The sequence below is a fragment of the Anomaloglossus baeobatrachus genome, chromosome 11, assembly GCF_048569485.1.
Source record: "Anomaloglossus baeobatrachus isolate aAnoBae1 chromosome 11, aAnoBae1.hap1, whole genome shotgun sequence".
In the NCBI taxonomy this organism is placed as follows: Eukaryota; Metazoa; Chordata; class Amphibia; order Anura; family Aromobatidae; genus Anomaloglossus; species Anomaloglossus baeobatrachus.
In genome coordinates this window covers 61,577,145-61,589,797 of record NC_134363.1, presented here as the reverse complement: position 1 = coordinate 61,589,797, position 12,653 = coordinate 61,577,145, and the positions used below count along the sequence as shown (strand labels likewise).

At 42.0% G+C, this 12,653-nt stretch overlaps 1 protein-coding gene across 5 annotated transcripts in view; it reads right to left on the bottom strand.

Annotated features, from left to right (window-relative positions):
• Positions 1 to 297: 297 nt before the first annotated feature.
• Positions 298 to 12,653, bottom strand: part of LOC142256486 (serine/threonine-protein kinase BRSK2-like) — a 442,250-nt gene continuing 429,894 nt past the window's right edge. For 3 of the 5 annotated variants that reach the window (XM_075328194.1, XM_075328198.1, XM_075328197.1), the window contains one exon: positions 298 to 11,073. In XM_075328194.1, the coding sequence (XP_075184309.1) occupies positions 10,850 to 11,073 (224 nt within the window). In that variant the 3' untranslated portion in view covers positions 298 to 10,849. The remainder of the gene's footprint in view (positions 11,074 to 12,653) is intronic. The other 2 variants (XM_075328196.1, XM_075328199.1) reach the window with 1 other exon arrangement.

The following is a 12,653-nucleotide window of genomic DNA, read 5'->3' as shown; positions in this document are numbered from 1 at the left end:
GTGATTTCAGTAAACTGCAAATCATAAATCTGGCCCAATGTCTACAGGACCTTCCAATTGTCCCTTCACAGAAAATATTTGTTACCATGGGCAAAACCTCAGTACAGACTATTTTCTCATTTAGCCGTCGACACAATTACATTTTTGTTAATCAGTTTTTTTTCTTTTTTTAACGAAATCTTAATAACACATAGTTATTAGAAATTCTACTTAAGGACGTAACATATAAAGCAGATGATGATTTTGCTTTCTCCCAGTTCCAGCATATATTTCATTTATTAACAAGAAAGTACCAGGAAACCATTTTGTTCATATTTTTACGATTTGTAATTTGTTTTTTTTTTAGAGCATATTTTAACTTAAAGATAAAACAAAAAACAAAAGAAAATACAGGTTAAAATGAAACAGAAGCAATCAATTAAAATCCAAAGGGGTGAAGGCTGTAAAACCAAAATGAGAAGGAACGTAATATAACAGTAAAGTGTAAAATAACAAAGGCTGAAGAAGGAAGAAAAGTATGTGGGAGAAGATCTACATGGTCTCCTCTTAGAAAACACATTCTGAATATTCAACCAAGAGTCCCTTGTCCGGGGCGGACAGTCAAGGGGTGGAAGACAGAAAGAAGGGATAATGGAACATTTACATACATTTGATCTGAAATAATGTGCACGCCAGCATGCGTTGTGGTCCTCGCCAATGATTAATTCTCTACCTAAGCTGCATTAACCGCCATTGCTCCAACCATTGGGGGTTAATACATTACAATGTCCAGTTTGGCATACATTTCTGCATGGAATACAGGTAAAACATTGTTGTGCATTGCCACCCGATAACCAAACCATTGGTAAATTAATTAGAACTATAAGAGCTAAATGGTGGAATGTGATGGAGAAAGGTGAAGCGTAAAGTTATGTTAAGTGCATCATTTTCGTTATGTCAAGTCCCATGAACTAACGAGAATATTTAATGAACAAGGAAAATTCTGTAAAACAAAATTAACTTTGGTATTTGGCTGATCTTTCCTCTTGCAAGCACATCGTGCTGGTTCGGAACGACCCTTCTAAAGATGTGTTGCCATCTAGAAGACTATTGATATAAATGAATATTAACTAATGTAAGGGTGGGCAGATGAAGTCTTTGCTGCGTACATATCATTTCTTTGAAGGTGAATTGTGAGAGTACGGAGAAGATGTTATCTGTGCCATGTTATCTTAATATTAAGAACGATGTTAGTCTGTCCCACCACCTTCCTGTTTTACCAGATACGTTGCAACCTTGGGTTATCCAGTCTTTCAAAATTGATGGCTATAAATTCTCGGAAACCATATACTGCAAATTGGAAGCTAAGGACCCAAACATTTCTCCTTCTGAAGAGGCATTAAACTTCTGCAACAGAAGAACTATTGGTTATGTAGACCTATGCTGGACAAGGCACCATTGACACTTAAATCTTGATATGTGGACTGTTACCACCCCAGCATGGCATTGACTCTAGATTTCTGAAGACGGTAGCTAATTAGGCAGTAAGTTTCTCTAAAGTTAGTGAATTCATAAACATGAAGAAGGTACAATGAGATCGAGTTAAAGACCAATTAAGTAAAACGCCAGTTGAGCATCCAAAATAACTAAGCAAAGAAGAGCAAGTATCTACTTTAGAAACTAGTGGAATTACCCAATGAAAAAAATGACCTCAGCAGTCTTTATTTGAAAGGGAAAGTGCCTCTAGAATCCTTGATTTTATATAATTTTCTCAAGAAAAAGTCTAAAATGTTACGGAGATATGTGATAAGATATAATTAAAGAGAGTCTCTGTCTTACTTGGCCACTACTATTTGGATTCTGCACTTTTCCAGACAACGTATAACTTTATACTATGAGTTGGAAATCTTTGCATGGGAGTTGGAATAGAGATGAGTGAACTAGTAGATGTTTGGGTTTAGCCATACTTTAGTTAAAAGTTAGTTTTGGGACCCAGACTTGATCTGAACTTGTTCCTGGATCCCGAACCCCACATAAGTCAATGGAGGTCTGAACTAATGATCTCGACTCAAGTAACGAGTATAATGGAAGTCAACAATTGGGCACTCCGGCTCTCTGCCCACATACAGGCAGCTATAAACAAAGCATTTCCGAGGGAGGAAGGGTAGATTTATTTTATTTTTATTTTTTTTTTGGGACACACTACATCCAAAAATGTTGTTTTTCCCCCAGTGAGAACTATTCAGAGACTGTAAGCAGCTCTGTAGGCCAAGCACCATGCGTATCCGAGCACCCAGATGCTCGATTAAGTGGTTAACATACAAACAGCACCCAAAATCGGGCATGGATTTTTTTAAAAAGACCGTGTTCGGGTTTGAGCCCTGAACACCCAGTGTTTGGTACAAGCCCCAAACTTTACAGGTCAAGTTCGCTCATCTCTAATTTGGAAGCCTCCTATTCTCAGCACTGGCACTATAAGATGCATGCACATGCAGCCCTCTTTTAGAAAAGAGTAGATGTCTACAAATTCTTGTAGAAATGTTAACAAAGCTCTTTAGAATGGAAAACGGATTTTTGGAAGAAACTTGGATGTCTGCCACAGATGTGTAGTTTCATATGCTGCCGATCTGGACTCAGACCCGTTTAGTCAAGGTAATCCACATGTGGCATTCTGCCGGATTTTCCATGCAGGAGCTGCCTCAATAAGTGACCTGTCACGTTTTTAGTTTCATTGGATGTGCATTTCAAATCTGCCTTTAAGAATCTGCAAGTAACACAATCTCATATTGAAATCGATCAGAAGTGGATTCCAAGTGGATTTCATAGTGGAATACACAAAAAAAGTAAGTGAAATTACCCTACTGGTCTCCAGGTCAGATGATGAAAGGACACGGCATCAGTTGAGAGCGAATTCCCCATTGTTCAATCAATCAATGTAGGTCGCAGTGTACAAACTCCGACTGATGACATCTTCTCACATAATTTGTTACGGCATATACAATAACAAAATAAATCACACTTAACTTAAAGGGAACCAGTCATGCCCACAAATGCTATTAACCTGTAGATATAGTGTTAATGTGCAGGTTAATAGCCTTAGAAAGCTGTCTGGCCACTTACTAAACAAGCAGAAAAAGGGAAAAAGTTATTTTTTTTTCTCCTAGTACTTGCCAGCTTTCAGTCATAGAGGTGTGCCTGGCTACTATATCTGCGCAGCACACAGGGAGTGGTGGCTGTAAGCATGGCCTGGCACTTTGGTTTACAGCCAACTCTGCACTAATGCACTACATTGTGACCTGTCAATCAAAGTGCCAATGTGCAGTGACAAGACTTTATGACTGAAAGCTGGAGAAATAAAGTAAACTTTCTCTCTGTAGCCGCTATAACTGAAAGCTGGGGAAATAATGTAAACTTTCTTTCTGTAGCCTCTATGACTGAAAGCTGAAGAAACAAAGTAAACTTGCTCTCTGTAGCCTCTATGACTGAAAGCTGGAGAAATAAAGTAAACTTTCCTTCTGTAGTCGTGCTTTAATTTTTGGTGACCAGACATCTTTAAATTGCTATTAACATACAAATTATCCCTTTGTCTGCAGGTTAATAAGGTATGGGAAAATAATAGCTTCCCTTTATCGACTGAGGGTTGCTCCTTTTCTTTAGATTTCTGATCCACTGCCAATTTTTGTTCTTCCTGTTTCAGTGATGACATTTTCACATGGATATGTAACTGCTGCATGCAATCACAGTCAGCAGTAATGATCCAGTAAAGTTGAAGGGAGTTGCCCACTACTTGGATAACCTCTTCTCAATTGGCACGTTTTCCCCCGTAAAATTACAACACTTATACTCACCTCCGGTGCCAGCGTCTTTCCAACTGTGTCAGCACTTGCTCTCCTGAGGCTCACGTGACATTATGTCATGTGAGCCCTGCTCTCAGTCAGTGCTGGCTTGACGCTCTCCACCTTCGGACATGAAGATGAAGTGAGTGGCCAGTCACAGCTCTGACTTCCTTTTGATTATTTATTTTGTCCGAAGGAGGGATATTGAAGCCAGCATGGACTGGCTGCAGGGCTCATGTGATATAATGTCACGTGAGCCCCAGGAGAGAAACTGCTTGAAGCATGCATGGATTGGTTGCAGGGCTCGCAATGACATAATGTCACGTGAGCCCCAGGAGAGCAAGTGCTTGAAGCCAGTGTGGATTGGCTGCAGGGCTTGCATGGCATAATATCACGTGAACCCCAGAAGAGCAAGTGTTTGAAGCTAGCATGGATTGGCTGCAGGGCTTGCATGACATAATGTCACGTGAACCCCAGAAGAGCAAGTGTTTGAAGCCAGCGTGGATTGGCTGCAAGGCTTGTATGACATAATGTCACGTGAGCTCAAGCAGAGCAAGTACTGACATGGCTGGAACAGCGCCAGCACCGGAGGGGAGTATCAGCGTTGCTCTTTACGGGGGCAAAGAAGCTGATTGAGAAGGGGTTTTCCAAGTAGTGACTAAACGTTTTAATGACTGGCTGCAGTGCTTTCATGGCCATTTCAGGACATCATTGCTGAAGCTGAAACTATAGAGACTGGCGGGGTACCTGGAAACATCAGAACTGGAGCCGGAGTGAGTACAGTATGTCTTCTTTTGATTTTTCCTACCATTTTAAAACTATTGATGATTTGTCAACCCCTTCAATGTAGTTCTGAACGTAACAACATTAAATAATTCTTAATTACTAGGAATTTGTAGTATTTGGGTCTGCACATTCACTGTATTTTTTGGAAAAAACATGTTGTATGACTGATACCGACAGCGTTGTACTGGAGGCAGCGTACAATATATTTTACTATTACCGAGCGGCTCATCTTCAGAACAGATGGGTCCTGCTGCCCGGAAGTGTTTTAGCTGAATCTGTACAATTTATGGCTTGAGAAGTCAATTTTAAACTGTGTAGATTAGGCCTTATTAACGGCGTTTGCCTTCCGCAGAAATTATCTTTCCATTTAACTTAAAGTACAACCCATAAATCTTAGGCTTGTACTCTCGGACGACTGTCTTCAGAATTTCAAGTATAAATTTAAATTCCCTTCCCATGAGCTTAAATGTGTTTTTAACTCTGAGAAAAAGACTACTAGCGTCTCTAAATTTCTTGCCTTAGAAGAGGTGCAATCGGTGAAGGCTTCAATAAAAAGTCGTGTCGGAAGATCTTTATATTACTGTGCATTAGGGACTTTATAGAAAATTCTTACTGTGGGAAAATATCACATATATTCTGCATATACTTCAATGTGTGTTACAATATTTCATCCTTCGTCCAAAGCAATCGACTTCGTGGTGATAAAAACTCTTTGGATGGACAACGTTTGGGCCAAAGTATGACAAAATCATCAAGACATAAAAAAAAATCATATTTATATATATACATGCAAAATGCCTATTTCTATTACAGACTGAGAACATTGAAAAGCCTTGAAAGCATGTCATAATTTGGTATCCAGATTTGTTGACCATTTTGTATGGAAAACCCTTGTCCTACATCGGATATTTAGTAGAACCCCACAATGCAATACTGAAATTAAAATGCATACACAAGAAGTGGGTGACTGCGAGCCTCTCAGGATGGCTTCTCTCCGTTTTCGGTACATAACCTTGAATAGAACAGACAAGTGTAAAATAGGTTTCTTTGTCCTTTTTTAATCTTCCGGTTAATCCAAAGTGAATGGTGCATTACGTATGTTAGTCATCTAAAGAGATCTGACCCCATTGACTTGGTTGAGATTGCATAATGTTTTCCAAAAAATAAAATACATCAGGTAATAAGAGACAGTCGAGAAGGTTTACAAAGGCAATGCATCATGAGGACTCGGGCCCAAAAGAAGAGAACCATATTTCCCATATTCAGGTAACGACCAAGAATACCAACAATAGTATTATAGCACTCATGGTTTTCTTATTTGATCTGCTGATTATTACAAGTTTAATAGACCACAACTTACAATAGCTTTTTTTTGCTTTCCAGCGTCTTGCATCCATTCTTGTTGACCAAAGTAGACCTTTTTTGACTTAGGTTCCCTGTCACGTCTACAAACGCAGATATTGGGTTAATCTGAAGGTTAATAGCTTTTCCAAAGCTCGGCTACTGGGAAGAAAATAACTTTATTCCTCCCTGCAGCCTCTGGCTTTCCTGGTGTGGCTTCAGTCACCACTCTTTACATAGTGAGCGGCGGCTGTAACCACACCCCCCAGGACTAATTGACAGCTGGATTTTTACTGAGGCACTGTTCATTTGGCTATCAGTCAGTGCCGGGGGCACAGTTACAGTCGCTCCATATGATGTAGTGAATTGTGACTGAAGCTACGCTGGCTGTGCCTCCATAACTGAAAGCTGGAGGCTACCGGGAGGAATAATCTTATTTCCAACCTGTAGCTGGGCTTTACAGGACGCGCAGCACGCACAATCACCATCGCACACAGAGGCCAGCCCCACTGGAGTTACCCTTATCTCCTTGACACATTATCTCCAGCAGGATTTGATCCAGCCTCCTGCAGCAACTGATCTGCTACTGCTACCAGTATAAACAATTGACTTTACCTAGTGTCCCCTTACTGGAAGTTTCACTATAGACTTATTATTGCTAATGGTAACAGCAGTACATTTTAAGGTGGCCGTGACAGTGTAAATCTAACCTGTGGTTTACGGATCTGGATCCATAGCAACAATCAGGCTTTCAGCCCCAATACATCCACAAAGTTATATTGCAGATATACTACTGCCACCAGTATAAGCACCCTAACCTAACTGGCATTCTTGCGGACTAGCAGTTCCTTACTGATATATCCATTGCCATAGGCAATAGCAGTACTTATTATGTGGTTTGTACATTAATTATCCAATCCGGAAGTAACGGACCCAGAGCCTTAGTAACCAATAGGCCTTTAGCCTAATTACATCCATGCAGGACACTCTAGTCTACTGAATCACCCCACAGGACTTTTCCAAGGTCTATACCTCCCAGCAGGACTAGATTTCATGCTGGATCATATTTGTTTATGACGACTGGTGATTCTTCTCTTTTTTTTCCCTTCATTACGGATCTTTGCTCGACATGGTCAGATTGTCCGACCTGATGAAGGCCTAGGGCCGAAACGTCCTGGCGGATTTTCTACTCATGTACAGCACAACATTTTTTCCAATAAAGAAAAAACAGATTAAAATGACTTGAATTTTGTATCTTCCTTATTCTGGGAAACAGCACAGTGTGCCGGAACTCTCTTCGTTTTGAACATTATATTTATTTATTTTTTCCAGAGCACCTGCCTAAGGTGATGCTAGGTCTTATCTCTATTTGGGCTTTCAGTGCAGCTGCCCATGATGTAGTGAGCTGTGACTGAAGCTGTGCCTCTATAATGAAAGCCAGAAGCTGCTGGGAGGAATAAACTTATTTCCTCCCTGTTGCTGGGCTTTCAGTGCAGCTGCCCATGATGTAGTGAGCTGTGACTGAAGCTGTGCCTCTATAATGACAGCCAGAAGCTGCTGGGAGGAATAAACTTATTTCCTCCCTGTTCTGGGCTTTCAGTGAAGTTGCCCATGATCTAGTGAGCTGTGACTGAAGCTGCGCCGGCTGTGCCTCTATAACTAAAAGCCAGAGGCTGCTGGGAAAAATAAACTTATTTCCTTCCTGCAGCTGCCTAATAACTTTCGAACTCTATTAACCTGTAGCTTAATCCTGTATCTGCAGATTAATAGCATTTGAGGACATGACAGTTTCCCTTTAAAGGGGTTATCCAGTTCCATCATTTTGTTTTTTTAGCAGTGCTGTAAAATAACATTGAGTAATGCTAATTTTACATTCCCTGCTGATCAAATATGGCTGTTTGTTACATTACCAAAAGCTTAGAATGGTATACAGTATGTAAATATTTTTATGTCGAAAAAGACAAGTATTTTAAGAGTCATAGCCTTATTGGCTAACCAGAAAAAATGATAATTCTTTTAGATTTTCATGCTTTTGAAGCCGAGAGAGCCCTTCATCAGGCCCATTTCCAAACAAATGACTGAGACAAAAATGTAAAAGATGTTACAAAGAAATTTTTACAAGTGATCGATTGTGTTACAGTGATTTTTTCTGGTTAGCCAATAAAGGCTGTTACATATATTTTAATAACTTACTCAGTATTACAGTATAAGCTTTTGGAAAAAGGATTTTTAAAGGGGCACAACTGCCCCTTACATGTGTAATGAGGATGGTTTAATAAAAGAGACAAAAAGCATTTTGTTAAAATATACAATTGTCTGCCCTACTATGTCAACTGGAACTTTTTTTTTGTCGGTTATATGGGATCTTAGAGAAAGATACATAAATATTTTATAAATATATCTATATTTATTACTGGTGCAACCAGGTGACTTCCACACTAAAAGAGAGTGGCGTGATGAATAATACGGATGGCGTCGCGGCGGAGAGAATACCGTGACATGTCAATGGTATGGCACAATAGGGATTTATAGAGCTGTCCCAATCTAGAGGTGCCTTATTGCCATAGTAATTATGATATAGCAGCTGATCGGATCGAGGAAAACAGCCGACAAAAAGGGCTTTGTAACAGATGTGCAGCCTTTCTGAGATCGAGCTTTAATTCAATGAATTATTCTGCTTGCACCCCTGAATATATATCAAACATATAGGCAAATTGGAATTAGTAGTACTAAGCGTTGAAGGAAATGTTAAAAAAAAACAAAACTAAATTACAGACTCATAGAAGAGGATATGTGTGCTGTCTTGCTCTTACCAAAACCTCTTCTTGCCTATCGTGGACGGCTACGGTAATGGTTAGTGGTTGAAACTGTGGTCGGCGTGTTATCACTATGGCACATGTGGTTTTGCACATGCAGTTTAAGTTTCCGCACAAGCCCTTTGATGTGAAAGGGAACTTGTCACCAAGTTTTTTCCTTATGAATTGCGACCACCACCAGTGAGCTCTTATATACAGCATTCTAGAATACTTTATATAAGGGCCCAGGCCGTTCTGTAACACATAAAAAACACCTTTACAATACTCACCTAGGGGGGCGGTCGAGTCCGATGGGTGTTGCTACTCTTGGTCCGGTGCCTCCTCCATCTTTTGTGTCCTCCTGCCAGCCCCATGTGCATGACGCCTCCTATGTCATTCACAGAGAGGCCTCCCATTGCGCTCATGCGCAGGCACACTTTGATCTGCCCTGCTAAGGGTAGAGCAAAGTACTGAAATGCTGTAATGCGCAGATCTATGACCCCTGGGCATGTGCATTACAGTACTTTGACCTGCCCTCAGCCTGAGGAGATCAAGGTGTGCAGGAGCACAATGGAGATCTCTCTGTGAATGACGCAGGGCGCGTCATGCACATGGGGCTGGACAGGAGGACAATGGAAGCCTCTGTGTGGATGACGTAGTATTCGTCATGCCCACGGGGCTGGGCAGGAACGCAATGGAGGCCTCTGTGTGGATGACATAGGATGCGTCATGCCCACGGGGCTGGGCAGGAGCGCAATGGCAATGTGTGGATGATGTAGGATGTGCCATGCACAAGGGGCTGGGCAGGAGCACAATGAAAGCCTCTGTGTGGATGATGTAGGATGCGTCATGCCCACAGGGCTGTTCAGGAACGCAATGGAGGCCTCTGTGTGGATGACATAGAACGCGTCATGCACATGGGGCTGGGCAGGAGCTCAATGGAGGCCTCTGTGTGGATGACATAGAACGCGTCATGCACATGGGGCTGGGCAGGAGCTCAATGGAGGCATCTGTGTGGATGATGTAGGATGCGTCATGCACACGGGGCTGGGAAGAAGCACAATCGAGATTTCTGTGTGGATGACATACGACATTATCATGCACACGGGGCTGGACAGGACGGCGGCAATCGCAAAAGATGAAAAGGCGCCAGCCTGAGAGTAGTGACACCGATCGGACCAGACCACCTCCTAAGTGTTTTTTTTACATTCTACAGCGGCCTGGGCTCTTATATACATTATTCTAGAATGCTGTATGTAAGAGCTCACTGGTGGTGAAACATCTGGTGCCAGGTTCCATTTAACATTCAAAAGAACCCGTCATTCATAGAAATCAACTCTTCTAATCTACACTTGGATTGTATCGGCCGAGGGTCATCCGGATGTTTGACATATGGCTGCCGCGTTACAGGTGCAGCCACAACAGCACTGAAACAATCTGAGCTGAGAAAAGTTTTCAAGAATTGTGTTTGGGTCATGCCTTTTTGGCGTGGGAAAATGGGGGGAAAAAAACTGCGAAAAGAAAATAAAAATAGACAAAAAAGTTGAAATGAAAGAGCCCCACACCCGGACAATTTCCAATGAAATAAATAAATAAATATATTAAAAATAATAAACTTATTCATGAAGAATTGCAGTTTCTTCATAGATTTTTTTTGTTTTCCTTCCGGTTTATTTTCTTGAATTCCATTTGTAGTTTGCTTTTTTTTTGTTTGTTTTTTTTTGTCATTTTTGATTTTTTGGAAATATTTACATCTTCACAGTAACGCCAATCCTTAACTCCGGTCGCTTTTGTTCTTTTCTGTGGTGTATGTGCTCATCGCTCTGTATGTTCGTGCACTTGTATATGTACTGTATGTAACAGACGGTTTTGTCAAACCTTAGGTATGCATAACGGTATATCCGGCCACGCGCTGGAGCCTGTGTACACCTGGGATAGGATACATGTCTGTGTACCTATTGATTTATGTAAGCGGATCCATGTGAGTTTTCTCTCATCTTCAGGGCGCTGCGTTCTCTTGCGTTGTTTTGTTCAGTTTTTTTGTTTTTATTATTATTATTGTTCATTCATAGCTCGGCCAGATATGTCCTGGCAATGATAGTTTCTCCATGGTCATGGCTGTGTTTGCGTTCCGTTGGAAGCCAAAAGTTTCTTGTCTTTGGAGGATCCTCTCCGGTGGTGTTCTGCCATGTCAGGCTCGGAGCGACGCGAGTTCTGGCAGCTTCGGGTTGGGGTTCCGGGCGGCCGGCTTTGCTGTCCGTTCTTCTCATCTGGTGGCAAGAAGAGAAGATGATCCAAGGAACACTCCATCTGGGTTCTTGTTGTTACATTTGCTCCTAAATGAAATCATCAATTGCACTTATCTCTCGTAAAGACTTGAATACACAATATAAAAGGAGAACTCCGCTGTTATATAATAATGCTGATAAGTGGGGACATCCATATCATACAATCATAACACATCCCATCCCAAATACTGTCTTAATGGCAAAACCAACAGCCTGAAGCTTCCACTTTTTTTAGGGAACTGAGCACATTCAGATTTGATCACGGCCATTGCCAGCTGCATAAATATGGATGCAATTAGCTCCCTCTAGTGGTGGCCTTCTACAGCAGGAATAACATCCAAAAATTGAGAAAACTTTAGCTTTATTACGGAACCAACATAAAATCAGAACAGGATTGTGGACTTAAAAACAAAATGTAGACATTAATTTTGATAGAGGTGTAAATCTTTCCCTTAGTGAGGCTAATTCTTTTAGTTTTGTTTGTTTCTCTAGAAATATTTTTATGCTCCTGTGTATGGCAAAAACAGATGAGGTGTTAAAATTGCACTCTAAAGATGTCGCATATACACATATACATATGTGTGTGTACATGTACAGTGTGTATAAAATATATATATACTGTATATATATATTAAATATCTACACACACATACATATATGCACATACACATATCTATCTATATTTACACATGCACAAACACATATATACATAAACACATATATAAACATGTATACATACACATACATACACACATACAGTATATATAGAGATACATACACACATACATACATATACACACCCACAGACATACCTACATATATGCACATACCTACACACATACATACACACATATGTGACGCCCTGGACCTACAGGGGTCACAGTACAGTACACTAACCACACACACACCCCCTCCCCTGGGTAGGTGACACCAGTCAAACAAAATCCTTCTTGCCACCCTCCAGGCTTGATGTCCACACCAGGTGGGGCGGAGCCAGGCGGTTGACCCCACCCACCGAGGAGTTCACAGGCCTGGAGGCAGGAAAAGACAGTAGATTGTGGTAGAGAGTGGAAGTGTGAGGAGTAAAAACTGTGTGTGCCTGGGTTGGAGCCCAGGCACGATCAGCAAGGTCGGCAGACGGTGGTGGCCGTCTGCAGGAGTTGGTGGAGGTCAGTGGAACCGTAGGACCGGGGTCGGGCGGTGGCCCGCCGGTACCGAACCGGGGAGCAGATTGAAGCCAAGCGCCAAGGCAGGGTACTCAGACCCCGACCAGGCTAGGAGCCACCGAAAAGGTCAAATTCTCTGATTGCGGTCTGGACCTCAGGGGTTCATTCCCACCCAAGTCCCGTCAGAAGGCAACAGCCCAACCCGTCCGGATAAGTGCCACCGCCAAGGGCCAGAGATCCAATGGCAAGCGCCTGCGGGCAAAACGGGCTCTCCCGACACGTACACGCCGGGGAGCGGACTAACCGTGGGAAGCCATAGGAGTCAAACACACATACACAGGTGCAGGAAAACGACAGCCACCATCAACCCGTTCGGGGAGAGCGAGAACACCGCAGCCGGCTGTGGGCCCCGTCCATCCAGCCGTTTGGTTTACCAGAGACTCTGTCCTTCTGTGTCTGAGT